Genomic DNA, 23,553 nt, shown 5'->3' with positions numbered 1-23,553 from the left:
TCTTGCAGATGGAGAAGGCTAAAACAGGCTTAATTCACTGAAGGCCACTCACATGAATTCATAGATAGAGAGGAAGGTGAATTAAATCTCCCCTAATGCAAGCCTAACATTCACAAATCTCACAGGCTTAATAACAAGGCAGTTTTCACAGAACACTTAGCACTGCTTGAGCAAATGGACTACTGAGAGAGAGGCAGGGAGAGAATGCACAATTTAAAATTAATGCATCCTATTTCTATGCTATAATTAAAATATGTAACTTTAAAACTAGGATAAAACACCAAACAGCTCAAGCTCACCAAAAATAAGATTTCCAAGACATGTATAGTCTTCTTTTAACAGTTGTACATATTGAGACATGAGTATTTTGTACAACTTTCATAAGCACTTCACAAAAAATAGGTTCTCAACATGTTTTTAATAGCAAGATTGAAATCCCTAAACACTCTTGCTCACTGATGACAAAACAAAAATACCATACAAAGAAGAATTAACTATACAGTGCCTCTTCTTCTGGATAACCAACTTTTAATATTTACAATTTACAAATACAGCATTATCCAATAAAATCCTTATTTTCAGGATTATGCTTAAACACTAATGCCAGAAACATGGGATATTGCCATATGATATCAATGGAACTAATGCTGAGATAAAAAAAATTTTGTTGAGCAGTGAGAGTTTTGAGTATAAGTCTAAATGATCACTGTTTAGGATTTACAATCTCGTTTATTCTTGAAACTACCATATAGAATGAACTGCCCCTCACCTAGTTAAGGTGATTAGAGGAAACAAAGAGAGAAAAGATTAGTTACTTCCAGAAAAATGTTCCTTTCAAACAGTTAAATTAAACATAGATGGCAAATTGCTATACTTAGCAAGTTCTGCATCAGAAGGATTAAAAAAATATGGACCAGGCGACAACAGGAAATACCAACACACTTTGCGTTAATAAAAACCGGAAGAAAATAATAATATATATAGTTACCTCCAGGAGCTTTCACTTGTGAAAGAATCCCAGCTCTCATGTTTGGGAGAGTCTGCGTTTTCAATGGACCATCAGGGGCTTGCAAGGCTGAAGTCCCATCAGGGTAGACTGGTTTGACTAAAAGTTCATTCCTTGAGGCAATGCGTGGCATGGTGGAAGACTGGATGTAAGGACCAACAGCTGCCACTCGACTTGGAGTAGATACCACTGGCTGTGGCTGATTCCCATCTGGAGACACCTACACAAGATGCATCAAGATTTAAGAAATAATTACGCAATCCATACAATCCATCTTTTGGGGAATCTCCCCCCCCCCCGGCCAGGCACGCACACACACACACACACACACACACACACACACACTGTATAGGCTCTGTATACACAATATATTTTCTTTCGTGGAAAGAAAGCACTAAAGGTGTGGGAACCGCTCTTCCCTTTATAAAGGACTAAATAGGTTAATGCTAATGTATTATTTAAAGCGGTTTTCATGCTACAATGAAAATGTTAGGGATATGGCAGACACAAAGCTTCTCAGCAACTTCTCACCAAATACTTCTCGGCAAATACTTCAGTGTTAAGAGTAGCATTTTTGTGGGGGTTGGGGGGGTGCCTGGCACTCACCGGGACATTCTCCTTTTGCTGCAGTGCAGCCTTCTTCTTCCACAGCCGTTCCCTCAGCTCATTAACACGCTTATCCATAACTGCCACCTCTGAGTTGCGTTTGTTTAAAGAGTCCCTCTGTTGCTGCAGCTTGGCATTCTGCTCCTGGTTCAGTTTGTTCCTCAGCTGAATGCATTCAGGAGGGGAAATTAGGAATGCAAAATAAATAACTTCCAGTGTGGTTGCCGTGATGCACGAAACTATTTTTTTTTATTATTTTTTTAAAAAAGCAAGTTCTGAAAGGGTAGGAGCCCGCATGGAAGTTCTGGGTGGGCTTTGCTTCTGTACACAAGTGCGTCAGGTAGACAATAATCGACACTGAGAATAATACAGAAGACACAAACTATGCTCACTGTTAAGCAAGCTGGACAATTCTGGCTTTGTCAGAGACAAGAGGTGAAAGCAAATTCCTTCGCAAGGCAATGTGTGACCTGCCCGCCTCCCTTACTCCAGGTCTGTAGAGCAGACTTGCGGTTACCTGAAGCTCCTTGTACAGTCGGTCAAGCTCAGCGACAGCTGACTGGTTGTCATGGTAACCATCAATCCGACCATTCTTCAGCATCTCCAACTGCCTAGTAAGTTCCTCTACCTTTGACACAGCCAGTACCAGCTCTCGTTGTTTTTGCTGGAACAAACTGTTCATCTGCTCAATCTCCTCCACTGTAGAGGAAGAAGACAGAACACAATGGCTGTTGCTGAGAAATGACCAAATGTTGGCTGCTTCCAAGGCAGCTGCTAATGGGGCAGATATGACCAGAAGCTCAAAGAAGGTTACACCAATCAGAAGCTAGACAGCTGATCAAGCTATCAGCTTCAGAATTTATATAGTTTATTTATCAGAAGAAAGGTCTTCTGGACATTATATTTTCATCAAAAAAAAATTTCACTCTGGGGGGTGGGGTGGAGAAGACAGGTAGATGTGCATTATTTAAGCCCTGAACAAATTTGAGAGATTTTGTTCTAGGATCTGAAGATAGTTAACCACCAGGTAGTGCCACACAGAGTTTGAATTGAAGCAATTTTCTGCTAGGGAAGGGAGCTATAAAATGATATTGGACTGTATGCCGCTGAATTCATTTACAGTACACTTTTTGCTGCATTGAAACGGCCTGGGGAGGAAAAATTCAGAGTTGGGAAGATACACTTGCAAAATGTACCATATCAAAGCAGTGGGAGAATATCAGTATCAATATTATTTGTCTGTTTATTGAAATGTTTATAATCTTCACTTTCAAAAAAGTTTATCAAGGTGGCTTACAACATACAAATATAATAAAATCTGTCCAAGTATCAATAAAAATGTCATTTAAAAACACCGAGAAAACATCAGTGGATACTGGCTGATTAAAAAGTGAAAATCACACTGAACTGTCTAGACAACAGTTTTCAGATAATGTCTAAAGATAGGAAGGCACAGTTCTTGCCGAACCTCTACAGGTAGCGAGTTCCACAAGGCAGGGTCTGCCACACTGAAAGTTTGTTGCTGGTTTAAAAAACCATGGCTTGTTTTAACTGTGTTTTAGCATAATGCCTCAATACAAAGCCTTGCCTAACCATGGTTTGTTTGCCCACCCCACTCTAGATACTCACCAAGCTACAGAGGCATAAGGCAAGAGTAGCTGGAAAACAAACCATGCTTTGGATAAACATGCCATGGCTTGTTTGCTTGTCTGTGAGACAACTCAATTGTTGAATAAACCATGACCCAACATTATATGAGAATACAGCCAATATCTAAACAATTCTATGTAGGAACATCTGAACACTAACTTGAAACAGACATTATAAACCAGTTATCCAAAAAACCTCTAGCAACTCACCTAGCTTCCCATTACTGAGCCGTTTTTGTTCCACGTGACCTTTGAGAGCTCTCACTTTCTTCAACTTGGCTTCCTGATTCTCAGCAATTTCTTTTAATCTTTTGAGTTTTTCCTGCTCTGCAGCTTGTTGTTGCTGCCGTTGGTCCTGCTGTTTCAGAAATTTTAACCGCTGCTCCTACAAGTCAACAAAACAAGCATTATGCTCATTGTGATCAAACTATTTAATGGTGATATACTAATGACATATGATTTCTAGAGCAGAGAAAACCTACTTCATCTTACGCATTACAATAGTAAACACTGCAGTTCACTTAATTACTAAAAATATTAAAAAACCCAACTAAACTAAAGGAAGAAGAGTGTACAAAGCTAAACAAATAGTTTAGGGTTCCCATATCTTCCTCCAGCCACAGAAATTTATATAATTAAAAATGGCTTCCAAGGAAAAGGCTGGAGACAAAAACACCTGCAATTCTCTTTTTAAAAAGAGCTTAGGTCTTGAACTTAAATCCCCTAGCATCATTTTATTTGCCCCTCAATTTGGGGAGCAAACCCTCTTTTAGAAACGCTTATCTTCAGTAACCAATCTTCCCAGTTCAGAACTCTAACAAGTTTTCAGGGAACCACAGGATTTCCTAACATGTATATGATATATTCAAAAAGAACACATAACATTTGGCACTGAAGGTGGTCATGGCCAAATTAAGGCACAGCTCTCAGTCCAAAGTAACTAACTTGTTTGCCCCCAAAACAGGCTGCTTTAAGCAATCCAAGGATACCACTTTTAATATTTAGCGCTTTACAAAATTCACATTTTTTAGAATCTGCTTTTCCTCATACTTTTTTATTCATAGGTAATTTTTACAAGGGGGAAAACCTTATTTCAACAAACCTTGTTAGCCAGCATTTGCTGTTGGGCCTCTATTTGTTGCTGTTGACGTGATGCCATTTCCTGCAATTCAGCTAGAGTCATATCCATCCGAGGAGCATTGACCTTCAGTAATTAAATATGTACACATATGTAAGAGTTTGGAATAAGAATACTATTGTGCTGAAGTCTATACAGTACACTGACCATCTGGCTTCAGAATTAAAGGCCTGATTGCTGTACCATTTTGGAGACATGGCGGAAGGTAAAAAGCAAGGACTACTGAAGAAGATAAAAACAGGTTACTGGCATACTTTTGTTCCAGTGCATTCTGGACAATCACCAAACCAGAAGGTACACAGGGGTCATCTATGTTCAACCTCCAACTCAAACTAATAGAATCCAGACATCCATTTGCTCCATCCTGATTCACAGAGCACCACAAGTCAGAAGCAGGTGCACTACACCGACAACAGAGTCAAGCCACATGCTGTAGGGGGTTTCAGGCAAAGAGTCCCTAAGTGACCGTGAAGGCCGATTCTGGATCCACACGTCCTTCCACAGTGGAGACATAGGTTTCCGGACAGGAGTTGATCATGGTGAGGATTTGCCAAGTGTGCCTTCATCTTAGTGTGTTTCTCCCTTTCATCCTGAGTTCAGGCATCTTCAAAACCCATGACACCTTTGGTAAAGGCTGTTCTCCAATTGGAGCTCGCAGGCCAGTGTTCCCCAGTTGTCAGTATTTATACTACTTTTTTTTAGATTTGCCTTGAGAGAATCTTTGAACCTCTTTTTGACGCATGTCTATTCCACCCCTCTGACACAGTCTAAATATGTTAAACTTCTAACTTTTTAAAATTAAGGACCATTTTCTCAATTCCCAAGATACAATTTGCCAGGTAGCCATAAACAACTTTGTGACCATAGGTGACCAGGAATACCATGCAAATGAGAGCACAGGCGGGTAGAGGAGGGACACATCCCTGCCAGCTCCCAATGTCAGAAGGCACCTTTTTTGATTTTTACCTGTTAAGAGCCCAGGAGCTTGAATTTCCATGCTGGTTGTGAAGGAGCTAGCTTCTTTTCTTTGCAGCCAGCATGGAAATGCAAGCTACTGACTTCTTGACAGGCTAGTAAATACTTTGAGGATTGGTGACTTCTGTGGGCTTTTGAAAAGGTTGAATTGATACCAGTAATGTCAGGAAGCCTCACACTTTATACTACACAGTGGCTATTAAAGCAACTGGTTCCCACATCACTTCTTGGGAGGCTTGGAACATGAAACCTTGGGCAAAACACTCAGCCTGTTCTGCTAAGGCTCCCCCCAAAAAAACAAATACAGAGCAGACTGGTCACATATTTCTAACTGGCAAGAGGGCTCCCCGCCTCCTGCTTTTTGCAGCCAGTTTGAGATTCCTCAATCTAGACTTCACATAAGGAGAGTTTACATGCTTTTCTAAAAAAAAAAAAGTAACAAAATACAGAGAGATCTCATCACAAAGTGAAATCCCTTCAGAGACCGTAGTACTTGGTAGTATTCTGTGATTGAACCTATTAACTAATATAAGAACTGACCGTGGAAGTCGTATAAATATTTCTAATTTCATAATTAGGTGCTCTGGAGAAAAAATAAATTTGTAAACCGAAATGAAATTATTTCCTTGATTGCATTTAAGTAGTTTTATGGTAAATACTTACTCCATTCTCTAATCTCCGCTCACCAGGCATTTTTACACCATTTCTCTTCAATCCTGGATCTTGCACTCTTGGTCCGCTCCCTTTAAGTATGAAGTGAACAAAAAAACCAAAAAAGGGTAAGTTTTTTAAAAAAGAAGAAGCATGCTTTTAATATAAACTATCTCTCTACAAGGCTGGGAGGAGGAAATGAAGAAACAAGCAGGTTTGCAGTTTCAGACTTGGTACAAAGTCACCCAACAACACTTGAAAATCAATGTAAGCACAAGAGCAGCCCTGCCATACAAAATGCTGCCTGTGCAATAAATGTATTAACCTTGTCAGATATGCAGGGGACAAGAGAAGAGAAACAAGAGGTACCTTTTTCATGAAAATTAAAGTAGACAAGTTATATATATTTTAAAAAAATAGCAGCAGGCCAAATAAATGGTTTGCATGAACTCAGCATTTAAGGCACAATTAAGGGACTGGTCTGCGAAACAGGGAACCTTTAGCTTCATTGCACCATAGCTAGCTTGCAATGGTGACAAAAATTGAAACACATGTCCTAGCCAACCAAAACAGCCGAAGGGGCTTCCTCATTAATTGGTAAAGAACATGAAGAATAGACATGAATTAAGAAAAAGAAATTGTGGTTTCTGAAATCACTGCATCACTGAATTCAACAAGAAGCAAGTATGGAATGCAACATTTATCCAGTTGGCAAAAGCATTAATGTGCCTCTAAAAGGAGATTTCCATCACACAATTCTGGGAGCTTTATATTCTGCTGTATTTCTGCCTTCCACACAGCTGGGTGTCCAATACATCTAGGCCACCAGTGGGGAGTCTCCAGCCAGTAGGCCTAATTAAGGCCAAGAGAGGTCCTAACTATGTTGGGTGTGAGGTGGGTAATTACATAACTCCCTGCCGAAAGCAGGTCTGCAAGCAACACCCATTAGTAGCATCAGCAAAGCCTTGTGTCTTTGCCCGGTCAATGTGATTTCAAACCATGACAAATGCTTCGTCTCGTGTCATGTCCCACCTGTCAAAAGGGCCTGTGGAGGTTCAGGAGCCTCAGGATCCTGCACGCCAGTCAAACCCAGTTCCCCACCCCTAATTTAGGTTAAAGGAACTTGCATGAAGAGCTATTGCACCCTCTCCAAAGTTTCACACTGGGCTTGCACTCAAAAAAGCAGAATTAACACTCACCTGCTTCTCGATTAGGAGAACGCTCATGGCGAAGAAAGAACCTAACTTCATTTCTCTGGATTCCATGGCGCTGCAGAAGATCCAACATGCGCTCGTTGTCAGCTACAGGGCGCTCTGAAAGATACAGAGCAAGTTCTCTCTATATTCTCTCTCTCTCTTTCAGTAGTAAGGTAATAAACAAAACCTGCCTCCACAGGATATTTTATGTGATGAACCAAAGGTGTATTTGCAGTGTATCCATCACAGCCTCCTATTCAAAAGTTGCAGAGTTCATCCACACTGAGTATGTCCCTTTTGAATCACGTGAAAGCAGTCTTTAAAAGGGTGGAAGGTGAAACAGGGAAATGCTTTCCTAACAAACCAGAGAACTTGATACCGAACAGCTATGTCCCTTTTACCAATAAATACAGCAACACACATGGGCAATACGCATCTCAGAAGTCGCCAGTGTAGCGGCTCTGGGTACACATGCAGACGCAGATGCCTCACCTTCTGCTGAAATCTGGCTTTAAAGAAGCATTCTAACTGCAGACAATAGGATGTGGTGTGTGCTTTGTTGCAGCGAGTGTGATGGCAGCTTCTGCGGTTTGCAAATGCGCCCATGTGCCAAATATGTCGGCATACTGTGGTACCTCGAGTTACAAATGCCTCAGGTTACAAACGCTTCAGGTTACAAACTCCGCTAACCTGGAAGAGTTACCTTGAGTTGAAAACTTTGTCCCAAGATAAGAATGGAAATCATATGCCGGTGGCGCAGTGGCAGCAAGCATGCCTCTAGTTAAGAACAGTTTCAGGTTAAGAACGGACCCCGGAATGAATTAAGTTCGTAACTAGAGGTACCACTGTATTCTGTTTTAATATCTCATCCTCTTGAATTCTCGAGGTGTTATTTTTTCATGTAGCTTAACTATTTGTGTACACTTATCATCAACTCAGTGCATCTTGCTTAAAAATGTTCATGTTACAGACACAAAGATGGAGAGGAATTAAAGGATTAAGCAAAATACTCTTAACAGAATATGCCTCTGCTATGCTTTCTATGCACTCATTTAGCAATGAACTTCAGGTAACAGAAAGTGTTTGGAGAGAAAAAGGTCCAGCTTATGGAGAGCTGTTCACCGATTTCTTTTCCCCCAATTTGACCTTTAACTTATAGAAACAGCCTTTTCAGTTCAATCTTTCTTGAACATTGCTGCCTTGGAGTCCTGTTTCGGGCTGAAAGTAGGGTACAAGTAAACACTGCAAACATGTTGCACAAGACTTCCATTTCTCATTGCTGAACCCTAAACAGAAGCTTAGCATTTCCAGTTTAGAAATTCCTCGTTACCCATTGCAGTGCAGGAAAGAACAGAACACCAGCTTTGCGTACAGAAGGTCTAAGGTTCAATCTCAAGCATCTCTAGGTAGGGCTGGGAAGGAATTGTGTCAGAAATCCTGGAGAGCAACTGCCAGTCAGTGTAGACAATACAGAGTTAGATAGATTAATGGTCACACTCTGCATAAGGCAACTTCCTATCCCCCTATTCAACTGAATCCTACTGGATGGAGCCCTAATGGTGCATGCAACAGTGACAGGAATATCCCTTGTCCCAGTTCAGGGGACAGGTTTGAGTAAATCTAATGGATGGTACCATGATGTCAATTCATTAAGCTTTGTACACATTACATGTTAAACTGTTGCTTCGTCTGGTAGGGAAAGAAACTTTGGCTTTGTTTAACTCTGGTTTAAGCTGCCAAGCTGACCATGAGTTGTAGAACTAGTTCACTAGGATCCAGACAATATATTTTTGGTAACATGTCTGTCACACAATCCTAATACAGTCGTACCTCAGAAGTCGAACGGAATCCATTCCCGAAGTCCATTTGGCTTCCAAAATGTTTGTAAACCAAGGCGTGGCTTCTGATTGGCTGCAGGAACCTCCTGCAGCCAATCGGAAGCCGTGATGGACGTTCGGGTTCCAAAGAACATTCGCAAACCAGAACAATCACTTCCGGGTTTGCGGCGTTCTGGAGCCAAAACGTTCCAAGTCACAAGTCGTTTGTCAACCAAGGTACAACTGTACAGCTCTAATTAGTTACATAAATTTAAAAAGGAAGTATTTTTAATTGTTATTTTAGAAGGGAGAAACTTTTTAGATGAAAAGAAACACAGCACTTATTTAGAAAATAATGCCCTGCTGACAGCCCTGGTTGAAACTTTTTTAAAAAAAATTATTCCCACCATATTCAATCTGAATTAAAGGCAAAACAAAAAACCTATACTTTTATCATGGTAACACCCAAATGGCTAATAACAGCAAGCTTCCAATTTTGCTGAATGCTCTATAGGGACAAGACGTAAGAACAAAAGGTAATGAACGCAGAATAGATTACGGTAAAAACTGGTCATAATGATAGGCAATTGCTGGTTTAGTGAGACAATAATGTTTGTCTTCATTCAAGGATAAAGATGGAAGTGTACAAATGATTAATGACATTAGGACACCACACCCTACCCCTGCATGTAAGCCTTTTTTATATTCCAGTTCTCATTATAAACTTTCCTACAAGATGTGTAGGATTTTTATGATGTCCAACAGGTTCTTAGCTTAATTTTAAAAAAAACAAAAGGGCTTTCTTTAAGGAGGGAAAAAACTGCAGCCATGTTGAAACAACCTAAGAAGGAAATTTTCTGGGGTTACTGTCAAAGCTGATTAGTTTTACAGTATAAGCAAGTAGGTCACTGTTACAGAAAAAGCAGCTACCGTGGTTATTTGTCTAGACAGCTAAACAGCTCATCTTGTAAATCACAAAGGAAAGTATCGCTATCATTTAGAATAAGCAGGGTCTGGATGAGGCTAAGCCGATTTGTTTATGGTAGTTTTAGACAATATTCTAGTAAAAATTAACTAAAAGTTAAGGAAATGCCCTTTTTTGGCTAGGATTCTCAATACGTTAACTCATTCTGGTGTTTATATCTATCTATCTATCTATCTATCTATCTATCTATCTCAAAGCAGTGTACAGCATTTTTATATATATTGCTGTACACTGCCTTGATATTTTTAATGATATTACGGTAAGTATTTTTATAAATAAATGTTGCTAATGAATAATCACTTTCACTATTTCTGTGAATGCTGCTACTTATACAGCCAAACATCATTCACATAGAAGGAAGAGGTACCAGCAGGCTTGGGGAAACCTCAAAGTTTGCAAAAGTACAATTTTAAAGAAAAAATGCTAGGAAGAAACACAAAATATAACCCAATGAGAACCAAGTATGCTCCGTGGCCACGGAATACTGACTGTAGGGGAGAAATTTGGAGGAATAAGCTATCATGTAGCATGGCTGGCTGATACACTAATGGACAGCCCCATTTACAGGCAATAAACTGTCAACAACAAGTAGACCAGCTTTACCATGGAACCAGCAGTCAATATAAAAGGACAGGCTTATCAAAGAGCTGAGACTTCTGCTGCTTTAATTTTTTTTTTTAGAAAAAACCTCTTAATTTTTAAGCTCATTTTTTTCATAAATACAAAGCTACATAATTCAATTTCTTTCAAATATAATACTTCCAAAATTCATATTACACTATTTCACAAAACAGTCACCTCTCAGAAAATTTTGTACTGTGCAAAATACCTCTAATAAACCAGATTAGCCAATTCATCATTTTCTGCTAATTCAAGATTTCAATAGCCAGTCCCGTCTATATGGGGACTGAGAGCCCTTCCATCTTCAGACCTACACTACTCTAGCTGCAATCAGCAAAATTTTGACTAAAGGCTTTTGTTCCACAGACACATCCTCCTCAATCCGATTAAATATAATCAGCATTGGAGAAAGTCTTGAGTTTGCTCTTATCAATAAGGTTGTATGATACAAAATTTGTTTCTAGAATTTATAAGTATATTGGCAAACCTACACGTGTGTTCAGTCTGCATTTACAGCTGAATACTTCAAACATCTGCAACATATTTCCACATACATTGTATTAAACATAGCAGGGGTAAAATCTCTAACGTACAATCTAAAAAGCAAGCTCACTATTAGTTGAATTTATGTCATGCCTTTCTTCCTGAAGAAGTCCAGGGTGGCAAACAGGTCAATAATAATAATACGCAATCTAAAACAGCAATATAAAATCATATAAAGTGAATAGAACAGAAAATCTGAGGATTCAGACATATAATCAGGGTGCAATCTTATGGGTCAGGCAAAGCCAGGAAACTATTAAAAAACTAATCTGATGAGTAACGGTATCAGGGAATCAGTGTTTTGGACAATGCAGAATAACTGCTGTACTAATGTCACAACCTGTTCTGTTGCACCCTTGTGGCAAGTTGACCTAGGTAAAGCATGTCAACACAACATAGTTAAGACCAATGCCAATCTTTTCAAACAGCCATCACTGCTCAACGTGACAAAGAACCATTGTCTAAAGATACTAGGTAGGAAAAGTGAGAAGAGCTGGGTAGTAGCCTACAACTTGATACAAAGAATACCAGGTAGTACATACCCACCAAGCTTACACAAGAGGCTTCCATGATTTCAGTAGCTTTGTGAATCATCATTGTCGTACATATAATTAGGATTGGTTTCAAAAATTTCAATACATGGGTTGAGGGGGGACAACATTTTAACTTCACTTTATCTACCATGCTTAGCTTCAGCATGAAGCTTCTTCTCCTATAGCAATTCCAAAATTGTTGCTGTTCCTTCACCCATGAATAAATGTGGTATTCCACATTAATTTCAGGGGCCGTGTCCAGAATTTAAGTGCCCACTTTCGAAGTGAAAATCCCCAATTCTCTTCTGAGATTTTTTAAAAGCATTTTGCTAGATAAATGCTTGCATAATAATTCTTCATATTGCTTGTTTATTCACAATAATTTTGTGGAAAAAGCAGAGCCTAGTTTTACAGAACCTACAGAGCAAGCCATGGGGAACCTCCAGCCCGTAGGCCAAATCACGCCTGCCATGGATCCTCATTTGTCAGGTGAGGCCATTTCCACCAAACTATGCCCACCTGACCTGATGTTGTATTTGAAGCCAAAGAAGGAGGCAGCTGCAGGAGAGCCCTCCAGATTGTTCCTTGAATCCATTCATACCTACAGTTGGGCACAGCAGGCTTTTTGGAAGGCAAGATGTCAGCTCCAATCATCTGTCAACTCCAATCACACCTTCAAAAAGGGTTGCTTTTAGTGCTAATTGGCCCTGACAGCGAACATCTTTTGAAGTTGCCAACCATCATCATAATGACATCAAGTAACTGACAGGCTGGCAGCCTCACCCATCTGCCGAAGTGGCTCACAAGGTCAATATACGGCCCACTGGCCAGAATATGTTTCCCACCCCTGGCACAGAGTAGAATGCCCAATGCACATCTGAGCCTCTCTTGTGCCAATTAAAAGAGCCAATTTCAAAGTCAATATACATTCTAGCCAAGACAGATTTTACATTTACCTTAAAGATGTGGGGGAACCCACTTTTGTGTCTTGTGTGAAGAACTCACAAGTCACCAGCTTTGCCAAAGCACTGCACCTCTGGCCCTCCTACTATATTAGCTTTGTTAAGCTATAAAATATCAAGAAAGTATACAGGTGGACAAAAGTGTTGATCAGCCGTATGGGGAGGTGGAGGCTGCCTTGGAGGCCGTTTCCACCTGTGGATCCTCAGAGAGGTTTTCTTTCTCACTACTCTGGGTACCATGTAAGGGCATGCCTTGACAGAGGCTAAGCCTTTTGGCACAAGCCAAGGCCTCTTATAGACTGAAAAAAAGCCTGTAATTTCAGTCCAAGACCAGGTGGGAGAGGAGCAACTGATCCGCAGACAATTGTTTGCTGCTGCCACTGTAATAGTCTGGTTTTCATTTTACAGTAACATGAAAGCAACTAATATTAAAAACAAAGCTGCACAATGCAAATCATTATATGAACTCATGTGATCCCTTAATTAAAAGTTCAGTTAATCCTGGTGTTAAAAGAAACTAGAGAGACACTTATCTAGATACCTGGCAGGTTACAATTGGCATGTTTCCCTTACCTGAGCCACACCACACTTCAGCCAGGTGGCATTCAGTCTCACCAGGCTCTTTACACAAATCCACTACATCTCTGCAGGTCGTTTCTGGGGTGATTGGCACCTCAGTGAAGTGTTGCTCGTTGTTACTGAGGTACACAGTAAGAAACATCTGGAAGAGAGCAGATCAGTGTCCCATAAATCCTAAATGTATTTTATCTCTGGTTCTCCTTGATGGAAGTTTCTAGAAGCAGAAACCTCAATGTTAGCTCTTTAGTTTTCTTCTATGTGACAACCTGACTGGAATGGGGCCCAAATATACTGCTTCAATTATTTCTCTATATAAAGCAACACTGTATAGCAATTGGCTACAGAGGAAAAAGACATACAGTGGTACCTCAGGTTAAGAACTTAATTCATTCTGGAGGTCCGTTCTTAACCTGAAACTGTTCTTAACCTGAAGCACCACTTTAGCTAATGGGGCCTCCTGCTGCTGCCACGGAGCACAATTTCTGTTCTCATCCTGAAGCAAAGTTCTTAACCTGAGGTACTATTTCTGGGTTAGCGGAGTCTGTAACCTGAAGCGTCTGTAACCCGAGGTACCACTGTAGAATTATCCAGACAAAAGGAGATGTCTGGGGTGGTTTGCATGCTTCATCCCAAATAATAAATATATATATATACACACATACACACATACCCTGCCCATCTGGCTGGGTTTCCCCAGCCACTCTGGGCGGCTCCCAACCAAATATTAAAAACACAATACAGCATAAAGGATCATGCTCTTGTATGTAAAAGTACAAACAGCTTGAAAGGCGCCAACTCCTGAAAAAAAAAATCCTTACAGCTCAGATGAATGCAACTTTGGATAAGGCACAGAGCCCTTTCCTAGAACATACTTGCTTAATTTATAAATATATATATTATTTGTATGACCCAACTCAGCCAAAAGGAACATCACACAACTCCAGAGATTAAGTTCAAATAACCAGATAAAAACTTGTTGCTATTTAAAGTAATACATTTAAACAGGTGGTATCTTGCTCTCTGAATCCCCAACCACCTAGTGCTATATACAAAACTGTTTGCAATCCCCTAAAGAGGTGCTAAGCATCTGGATTTCTCCATCACACGGTCCATTATCACTCCAAAATTAACAAGCTTACAAGAAGAACAAAATCCATGTTAATTAGAAAGTCACTCTGGAAGCACAGAATATTATGTGTTGAAAGAGCCAATGTTATCTAGCCCCACCTCTGCCCGAAATCTGTAAGCATGAATCTTAAAATAATGTCATAACCTTCTTCACTTTGTTTCAAAATAATTCATTTTCTAAGTCATTTTTATATACTACATTGCAATTTAAGTAGTGTTCATTAGACTAACTCTGAAATCTATTTGAGCTAACCATTCTCTTAATTTAGGCATTGAAGGTTAAGTTGTGGTAGGTCTTACCCTAGCTCTGTTTTAAGAAATGGCAAAGTGATCCCTGAATAAATTCATTAACTCTGCAGCTGGCCGCTTCTTCATGTTAAATGGTATGTCCAGTATTCACTAAAGGTGCTTTCAGCCGTAGTTTAGGCTAGGCAAATTGCAGGCAACTATGATCTAACTGATGACTAAATAATTAATCCGTTTATTTGCTTCCTGGAGCTACATTGAACTTTGATATCTGCAGTAGCTGCCAAACTTAAGGTTTCTAGCATCAAAATATCTTCAACAGGAGTTACTATCATCCCACTAATTAATATTTCATTTATAGGTCTATCAGCAAAAATATTTAAGAGATATAAAATCAAAGCCAGAGTTCTAAGCCAGACGCTTGATTCCAACACACACACACGCTTCAAATTATGTGACAGCACACTGAGTTATCCAGATTAGGTACATGAGAACACGCACTTCCCTATCATTTAAAAATAACTCTTAAAACTTGTTAACATTCAGGTTTGGTTAGACATCACATCAAACCACGGCTTGTGACTGGGTAGCATACAGGAATTAGAAACCACCTGTGTGCTACATATGGCTTGACATGATGTGTGAGTTGACAAACTATAGGCATGGTGGCCATTGTTCTGCCTCCAAAGATCAGCTCACTGAATGGAGTGACGACCAGACACACAGCTCTAAACCACAGGTGTTTGTTAAAATATTTACAAGTTCAATCCAAGGTTGAACGCCAGTGTGGTGTAGTGGTTAAGAGCGATAGACACGTAATCTGGGGAACCAGGTTTGCGTCTCCACTCCTCCACATGCAGCTGCTGGGTGACCTTGGGCCAGTCACACTTCTTTGAAGTCTCTCAGCCCCACTCACCTCACAGAGTATTTGTTGTGGGGGAGGAAGGGAAAGGAGAATGTTAGCCGCTTTGAGACTCTTTAAAGGGAGTGAAAGGCGGGATATCAAATCCAAACTCTTCTTCTTCTTTAGCATGTTGTCTGAACTGAGCTGCTAAATCAAAACAAGACCTCATCTCTCATAACACATTTTAAAGCAATAACTTTATATTTACGCACCACTTTTTCTTAAGACATCAAAGTGTTTCCCATATCTTAATAATACTTTCAACAGCTCTGTAAGGTGAGGCAGTATTGTCACCCTATATAGCAGATGTCGTGGAAGGAGCTCAAGATTAGCTTAAGGCTATCAAGCGAGTTCCCAACTCAGCTGATGTTATACTAGTAGCTCTGAGCTCATAGTAGTTACGAGCATCCAAATTCCTAATATATCTTGATACAGATATACAAAATATAATTTTAACCAACATACCACATCATTGCTGCTTTCTAGAGTTCTTATTTGCAGACACTTTAAACAGAAGGCACAAAATCCTCCTTCACGTTACATCGACAAAAACAAACTTTGACTCAATGCACCTCGTCATTTTTCATATACAATCACGTTTTCAGTATGTGAAACTGTGGGCCATAAAAGCATATAAAGATGCTAAAATTGTATTAGAAAGTACTGATAAAATTCACCAAGAGCTGCATTACTAGTTGACCATGATTCTAGAAAAGAAAAATCGGCTAACCATTGGGGATGTAGGTTCCTTCCAATACATCGAAGGAGGCTGATGATTCTTGCTGAACAGAGAACCTACCAGTGTCAGAAAGGGGAACAACTGGGGGGGCTTTTTTGTGGGGGGAGGGAGGAGAATGAGTTTGTATCTTTGAAAATTAGTATGTGGTTGGGATATCATTCCTGTGTAACTGCATAGGTGCAAGTTACACCTTCTCTTGCTCTCACATCATCTGTTACCAAATTGTAATTCAAAAACTTTTCTGCACCTTCCTTCATCAAACACCTGCCTGCTCACATGCCAATTATATACCTTGAACATCTCTACATCATATTACTCGCTGTAGGGCAGAGCTCCAACACACCCTGCAGCCGGAAGAAGAAGGTGAAACAGGAAAAACGAGTGGGGATTTGAAGCGGTAAGTTATAATGAGAGACAGCCTGCATTAAATGTATTTCTTCTTTGAGCTATTCAGGGCTAAAGCTATGCTAAGGGTTCTTTGAAATGCCAGGTTCCCCAACACTGTTGCCAGCTTGCTTATTGTAAATATAGCTTTACTACACAAATCTTTATGGTAGAAAGTAATGTTTAACCTTCTCACATATGATTACTTTTTTAAAAAATTGTCACCTTTTACAATTCTGTGTGCCATATTTTTATTTCTAAGTACTGCTATGCCCTAAAAAAAAAATCAACTTAATTTCAAAATCCTTTCTACAATTTTCTGGATGTTCTAAAGAAACAGATTAGCTGTAGCTCCTCATGTCAGGAATATGAATACAAAATGGTAAGAAGGAAACTGTATTCACCCTGTTAATCACAAACATGTTCATTGTTAGCCATTGCAGATTTTATTTCATCCTTCCTCCAAGGAGCTCTGGAGGCATAATGGGTTCTCTCCATCCTCACAAGCAGTCTGGTGTGGTGGGTTGGGTTGAGAGTTGGTGACTGAGCCAAAGTCACCAAGTAGAGATTTGAACTCTGGTCTCCCCAACCTTGTTCAACACTCATGTGTAGACTCCCCTTTTAGTCAGCGGCACACACGCACAATACGGGCAATCTTCAAGTCTTCTATCTTATTCAATTATGTTAATCACTTAGAATTTGATTTATATGCTTATTTATATCAAGTTTTCAAAACCATTTGAGTCACCTTGTTTCGGGCTTGAAGATCTACAACTCACAAAAATGTCAAGTTAACTCCAAACTATGCAGGAAAGGAGGACAGACCTGTCTTATCCCATTTCTTCTAAATGAGAACAAAAACAAAAAGACTTTAACGTGCTATGGTCAGGCAAAGAAGGGCTTAACTTGGATTTAAAAAATACATAAATGCAGATGGAAGATGAAAACGCTTCTTTCACCTTACGCCTTAAACAAAGAGTGCATAGAAAGTATTACCTTCAAAACTGAGAACCTGTTTTCCTTTTGCAGTGACACAGCTGTACGTTTTTTTTAAAAGGCATAGAATTGAAGAATGTTAGTTCAGGGAATGCACCACAAAGGACATTTCTAAAGGGTACCATCCCCTTCACAAATAGGACAAAAAAATAGCCACAAGGCTTACTTCTCAAGTTCACAACATGTCAAGGATGGAGTATACATGAGGTAGCACAAGAGACATTTACATGTCCATTTCCTATGCAAAAAAACAGCATCCGTATAGGTGACCTTTCGTGAAGCTGCTGTACTCAAAGCTCTAACAAAATGGTATATATATCTTTCATTAATCTGAACTTCAGTGGTACAAAACTACACTTCTGATACATATGTTTAAGCCACCAATAACTGTTTTTTAACTGCAGTGTTTTTAAAGGCCCTGTAAAGATTACGGTATCTACGCAAAAAGAGCTACATCACATAAAGCCAGTCTAATGTACTCTATGACTATCAACATTCAATTCTATACAGCTGCTCTTCTCCATACAGCATAACTGCACACCTGCATTCCAGAAAGAATGACATAGGCAATAACCATTTTTTAGAAGCCATAAAGGGCTTCTTAATTCATATTTTCCAACGAGAACAGAAGTTATTTTAAGCTGAGTAGGAGGAAACAATAAAAACCTAGCAATTAAGCTGTTACAAAAATTATATAGACGCACTTCAACGGCAAAACAGTGCTGGAGTTTTTCCCAAACCAGAAACCCATTTAAAACTCTAGTTTCCAAGTATTGTTCATTTCAACGGTTTACCAGATCTCAGAAAGCAGAGGTGTAACATCTTCACAGGCAGACCACAAAGAAATCAACAACTAAAATGTTTCTTTGTTTGACTACAACTTTCTGAATGACAAAAGGCAGTCTGTACAACGGAAGGTTTTTAATCTAATACATAGCATTCCATACTAATATGTAAATGCTGCTTTCAAATGAAACCAGAAGAACTGGGGGGGGGGGACCTAACTCTGCTGCAATTCAAGCAAAAATGCAATCACACACCTTTCAAGGCCAATTACTCACGTATTCAACTGTTCAGTCTTAGCATGCCTGAATTTCTCTGTGCTTAAAGACCAAGTAACACTAAAACCAACCTACTAAAAATTATTTCACCCATTTAATACATTGCTATCTTGTATTATTTCAGAGATAAATTGCTCACTGCACTAGGGCAAGACTCAACAGTAAAAGAAAAGTAGATTTACCTATATCTATCGGTGGCGGTCAGCACATGTTCCTGCCTTGTGAGTAACTGCAAATAATATTCAGTTTGTGCAGCTCTGGCATTTAGCCACAAATATGAGAAAGGAAGTTATGATGCAAAGTAGGTGGAGTACAGTAGGAAATGCAGCATTATTCTGGGACTGAATAAGACGGGAGTGTTTTCCTCTTTATTTGTCCCATAAGAGAACCTAAAACGCTTGACCTTTTGCAACTCTGAGGCATCATGATCTCCATCGCTTGCATTATGAAAGGTGTCAAGTTTCTCACTGACAGTAAGAAATAATTCTGAAATCCAGAAGAACAACACATGCACCCAAAATGCTTTGAGAAACTTTGTCTTTTAAGAGTGGGAAACTGAGAGAAAAACTAAGTGCAAATAGGCCTATGAGCATTTTTATTTTTGCCATGTTAAGACGCTCACAATCAGCCCCACTTATGAATAATCATCAGTTCCCATATACTGAGCCACAAACCATAAACCTCATCTCCGCAGAAATGTGTTCATACTGTTTTTTAAAGTGAGACCACAAAACAGGAAAATGTGGTCACACCTCACACTCACAACTTCCAAGACAGAAAATTTCCTGAGAATTTTTTTCTACTTAGAAAACCTATCCCTGCTAACGAAGTTGCTATAGCAATGTGGATGTCACCTCACCTGCAAGTTCTTTCTGCTATTTCATGCAGGCTCTCAAAAGCTGTCAGCTGGGAAATACTTACCTGAATTAACCCTTGATGTTGCTGGTAACAACTTGCATCATCCCTAAGGACTCGCCACGCTAGCTAAGGCTGATGCAAGTTATAGTCCAACAACATCCAGAGAGCCACAGATTAGCCACCATTACTTTAGGGCTTTTGCAACACTGTCCAAACCTTATATCCTGGCCAGGTATCACCAGCCAACAGTGCCTCTATCTGAGGTTTTTTTTGGTCCGCATCCAACCAACTACTTACTCTAGACATCTATTCAGAACATCTTTTCCCTCATCTGGATTTTATGAAAAGGAGAAAGAGCCTTACTCCAAAAGATCTCCCCCAGAGGGTAATATGGTACAGCATTCCCCAAGCTGGTGCCCCTCCAGATGTGGTTGGATTAGCTCTAGCCAGAAATGGCCGATACGGCCATTAGTCAGTAATGGAATTTACAATCCAAAATGTCAGAAGGACACTAGGTTGGAGAAACCTGATATAAATGTTAAACAATATTCAAGACAGACCCAAGCACATAAATACATGGTGCCAACTAATAGCTGCCCAGTACCATCTTCTGAAACATCAGGAGGAGTTTTGACTGGAGAGAACCCTCAACTTCAGAGAGTCTGTCCAACTGGATATCGCAGTAAGTGGTATAAAAAAACTTTGATATATGCATGAGAACCAACTGGGTCACATTCTCACTCCACGCAGCACAGGTTGTCCACCAAAGTTGTTTTGGTTCTAAAACTGGATCAGAAGCCAACTAAACTGAGTCCAAATACCAATTCATCCAGGAATGTCTAGAGTTCGGCACCCAGCACCCATTCAATCACCTTGCAGTAGCCAAGTTTCTTTACTTACTATTTAATTTCTCTCCAGAACTTCATACAGTGGTACCTCGCAAGACAAAAAACTCGCAAGACGAAAGAGTTTTTCATTTTTTGAGTTGCTTCGCAAGACGAATTTCCCTATGGGCTTGCTTCGCAAGACGAAAACGTCTTGCAAGTTTGTGGAATGCATTGATTTTCAATGCATTCCTATGGGAATCCGTGCTTCGCAAGACGAAAAATTCGCAAGACGAAAAAACTCGCAGAACGAATTAATTTCGTCTTGCGAGTTACCACTGTACTTCAGTCAATGTGGTGCTCTCCAGATATTTTGATGGGCTCCTAAACCAATTCAGCCCCATCCAGCAAGGTAAGCAATGATGGGTGTTGAAGGTTAATAATATCTGAAGGGCACAATGTTGGCTATCCCTGTTTTGCCTTTTCAGGGACAACATTATCCGTATCATAGGAAGTCACATTTCCTAGAACTTGATAGATTTAATTAGACTGGTCACCCAAATTTGGACTGTATTGTTTATGCTTCATTTCATAGACCCACATCTCTCACACACACGCATGCACACAAACACAAACCAACTTCACAAAAGATTCAGTCCTTTTGATTGTATTCAGAGCAGACACCATACTCACCTCTATATTTGATATGCTGTCAAAAATGCACCCTGTCAGCATTCAAAAATCAATACTGTTTTCAAACAGAATGAAGTCAGCAAAACCACCATTTTTGCAATAAAGATGTAGCTTTGCTAATGCACCAACATACTGAAGGAAATAAGATTGTCCCCTCTACTATGTTAGGTTTGCACAACTTGTTAAAGTTTAACCCTATCAAAATGACATCTCTGCAAAATAGAGTTGTGAATACAGCAACACCTTAAGCTTCCATTGTTTAGTTTCTCATTACTTACGTCAGAAGCACAAGCAAGCTTTGTGCTGCACCTCTGCTTAAAAATAAATCCTATAGTTCCACTGTGGTGCCGCTCCCATCAGAGTTAGAAATGGTGTTATGTGAAGCCAGTGGGTGGCTGGACTCCAGCAAAATTGTATTCAGAGAGAGGCTCTGAGGGATGCTATTGTATGAAAAACTCAATTGTTGGAAGTAAACATGCGTACAATGTTATAAAAAGGAACTTCAACGTTCTTCAACCAAGGGCTGGTTCCAATGTTAGTAGTACCAAATTACACTTTCAGATGGAGGCACTCAGTGCAGAAGCCATAATGTCTGTAAGCATAAGTAAGTGGGGTTCATTACATGAAGCCTCCATACTTCCTAGGTGCTTGTGGCATGCCAAACCTCCACATGATGTGTTGATCACACAGCAGATATACTTTCATGTAGAAAACGAGCTTTCACATGATAGCTGAACTAGACCTTACATACTAGATGACATTCCATCCCAGCTACAATTCTTACAGACTTCTCTGTTGCTTGATGATGAAAAGGGTGGTGCCACCTGAGATTCGCAAGCAAAGGATACTGAAGAAATGGAAACTCCCCTAATTTGATGCTCACCTTGCCACAGACTTCCTGACACCAGTAACCCTGCATCCACTTATTTATTTCCAGGAGCAGGTCTGTAAACAGAGATTTGCACTGAAGACAAGAAAGCATGCTCATACTTTTATTCCTAAACATAGCACACATTTTCAATCATAGAAACTGAGCTGCATCCCAAGAGATGAGAAACAAAAAAGTTGTCTTTGTAGAGAGAAACCAGAACAAATCTTTTCCAAACCACACAGCATTGATCTGTACTATTGTTTTAAAGGAATCCCTCTCTACTCAAACATTTAAGCAGAACCAACAACAGCACAACAGGTGTTATGACAAACACAGAAGCTACACTACCTTTCTAACATCAAGGGCCTGTTTATATATGCAATCCTTCTTGATCATTGCCAGGTAGGAAATTTAAATAAAGAATTGTGAACCCATGGGGTATCATAACTACACAGTTATACCCTGCTGCAAACTCCACACTCTGCAGTAGCAATTTCACAGACAAAACAACATAATAGCAGTCACTTGAATAGCATGTACCCATGTAAAAATGAGGCTCCATGAGTGCTGCACATTAGGGGGGGGAGAGAATTCAGCTCTACTGATGAGAGTCTGTACTGTACTGGCAGTCACTTGCCAGGAAAGCTATTGTGCTTTAAATGTTGCTTTTAAGGTTGCTTTTATCTGCCACCTTACTGTTATCTGGGATTTTAATTTAATTTTTTATGGTTATTTTGTCTGACACACTGGAAGGTCTGCTCAAAGGTGACTTTACAATTTTTAAAATAAAATATTGGCATTTTTAAAAATTATTAATTTAACTTATAACCCAACCTTCCTCCCAAAGAAGCTCAGAGGGGCAAACAAATGATAGCTAGCTCAATAAAAAACATCAATTAAATGTACTTAATTAAACTTAATGCGGAAACTTCCATGCTAAAGGTCATTCAGAAAAGGAATGAAAATGAAATATCCACTATTGCAATGCCTTTGTATTGTATTGCCTTTTGTATATATATCCATGTTGTGGCCTTATTCAGAAAGGAGGAGAGGAAACCTGTACCTATAAAGCCTGCTTCTGAATTTGGCATCTACTCAGTTTAAGGTATCCAATTAAAAGAATCTGCAAATCTATTTCCTGCTATTTTTCAATCAGAAAATAGTGTCCACTCACAGCTTTTAAAACACTTCAAGGTCATGCCTTTCCTAGAATACTCAACATAAAAATTCTGAAGCAAGTGGCATTAAGAACATACGAGCCCTGTTACACTAGACTAGACCAAAGAACCCTATAATGCACCATCTGGTCAGTAGGCCCATACTGACCTAGAGGCAACATTAATATCACCTGATCTTTCTACAAGAACATACTACAAATTTATTTTTTTTAAGGTCACCCACTCCCATGCAGACTTCTCAAGAGAGGCAAGTAGATAGGGGAATGCTCTAGAGTAAGCAGGAAACCAAAAAACCAAAACTAAGAGCAATTTATTAAAAACCGAAGTCTGTTCAACACAACAGACACTTTGACTCAATGAAAAGCTGACAGCTCCAGAACTCATGCCTTAAAGCACAGATTCAAGACAAC

General features: G+C 39.7%; 2 protein-coding genes across 3 annotated transcripts in view; one reads left to right on the top strand and one right to left on the bottom strand.

Annotated features, from left to right (window-relative positions):
• The window catches only part of LOC128411079 (calpain-2 catalytic subunit), a 268,506-nt gene that overhangs the window by 51,318 nt on the left and 193,635 nt on the right, over positions 1–23,553 (top strand). The gene's annotated exons all lie outside the window — the stretch shown is intronic.
• The window catches only part of TP53BP2 (tumor protein p53 binding protein 2), a 47,790-nt gene that overhangs the window by 17,052 nt on the left and 7,185 nt on the right, over positions 1–23,553 (bottom strand). Inside the window, exons 2-9 of one of the 2 annotated variants that reach the window (XM_053383063.1) lie at positions 13,256–13,403; positions 7,225–7,338; positions 6,038–6,117; positions 4,364–4,465; positions 3,472–3,646; positions 2,130–2,311; positions 1,613–1,777; positions 989–1,226 (exon numbers count right to left, since the gene is read on the bottom strand). In XM_053383063.1, coding sequence (XP_053239038.1) covers positions 989–1,226; positions 1,613–1,777; positions 2,130–2,311; positions 3,472–3,646; positions 4,364–4,465; positions 6,038–6,117; positions 7,225–7,338; positions 13,256–13,403 — 1,204 coding nt within the window. The remainder of the gene's footprint in view (positions 1–988; positions 1,227–1,612; positions 1,778–2,129; positions 2,312–3,471; positions 3,647–4,363; positions 4,466–6,037; positions 6,118–7,224; positions 7,339–13,255; positions 13,404–23,553) is intronic. The other variant, XM_053383062.1, reaches the window with a different exon arrangement.

Source organism: Podarcis raffonei, chromosome 3 (genome assembly GCF_027172205.1).
Source record: "Podarcis raffonei isolate rPodRaf1 chromosome 3, rPodRaf1.pri, whole genome shotgun sequence".
In the NCBI taxonomy this organism is placed as follows: domain Eukaryota; kingdom Metazoa; phylum Chordata; class Lepidosauria; order Squamata; family Lacertidae; genus Podarcis; species Podarcis raffonei.
Note: the sequence above shows the minus strand (reverse complement) of the source record. Positions and strands in the feature narration are given on the sequence as shown.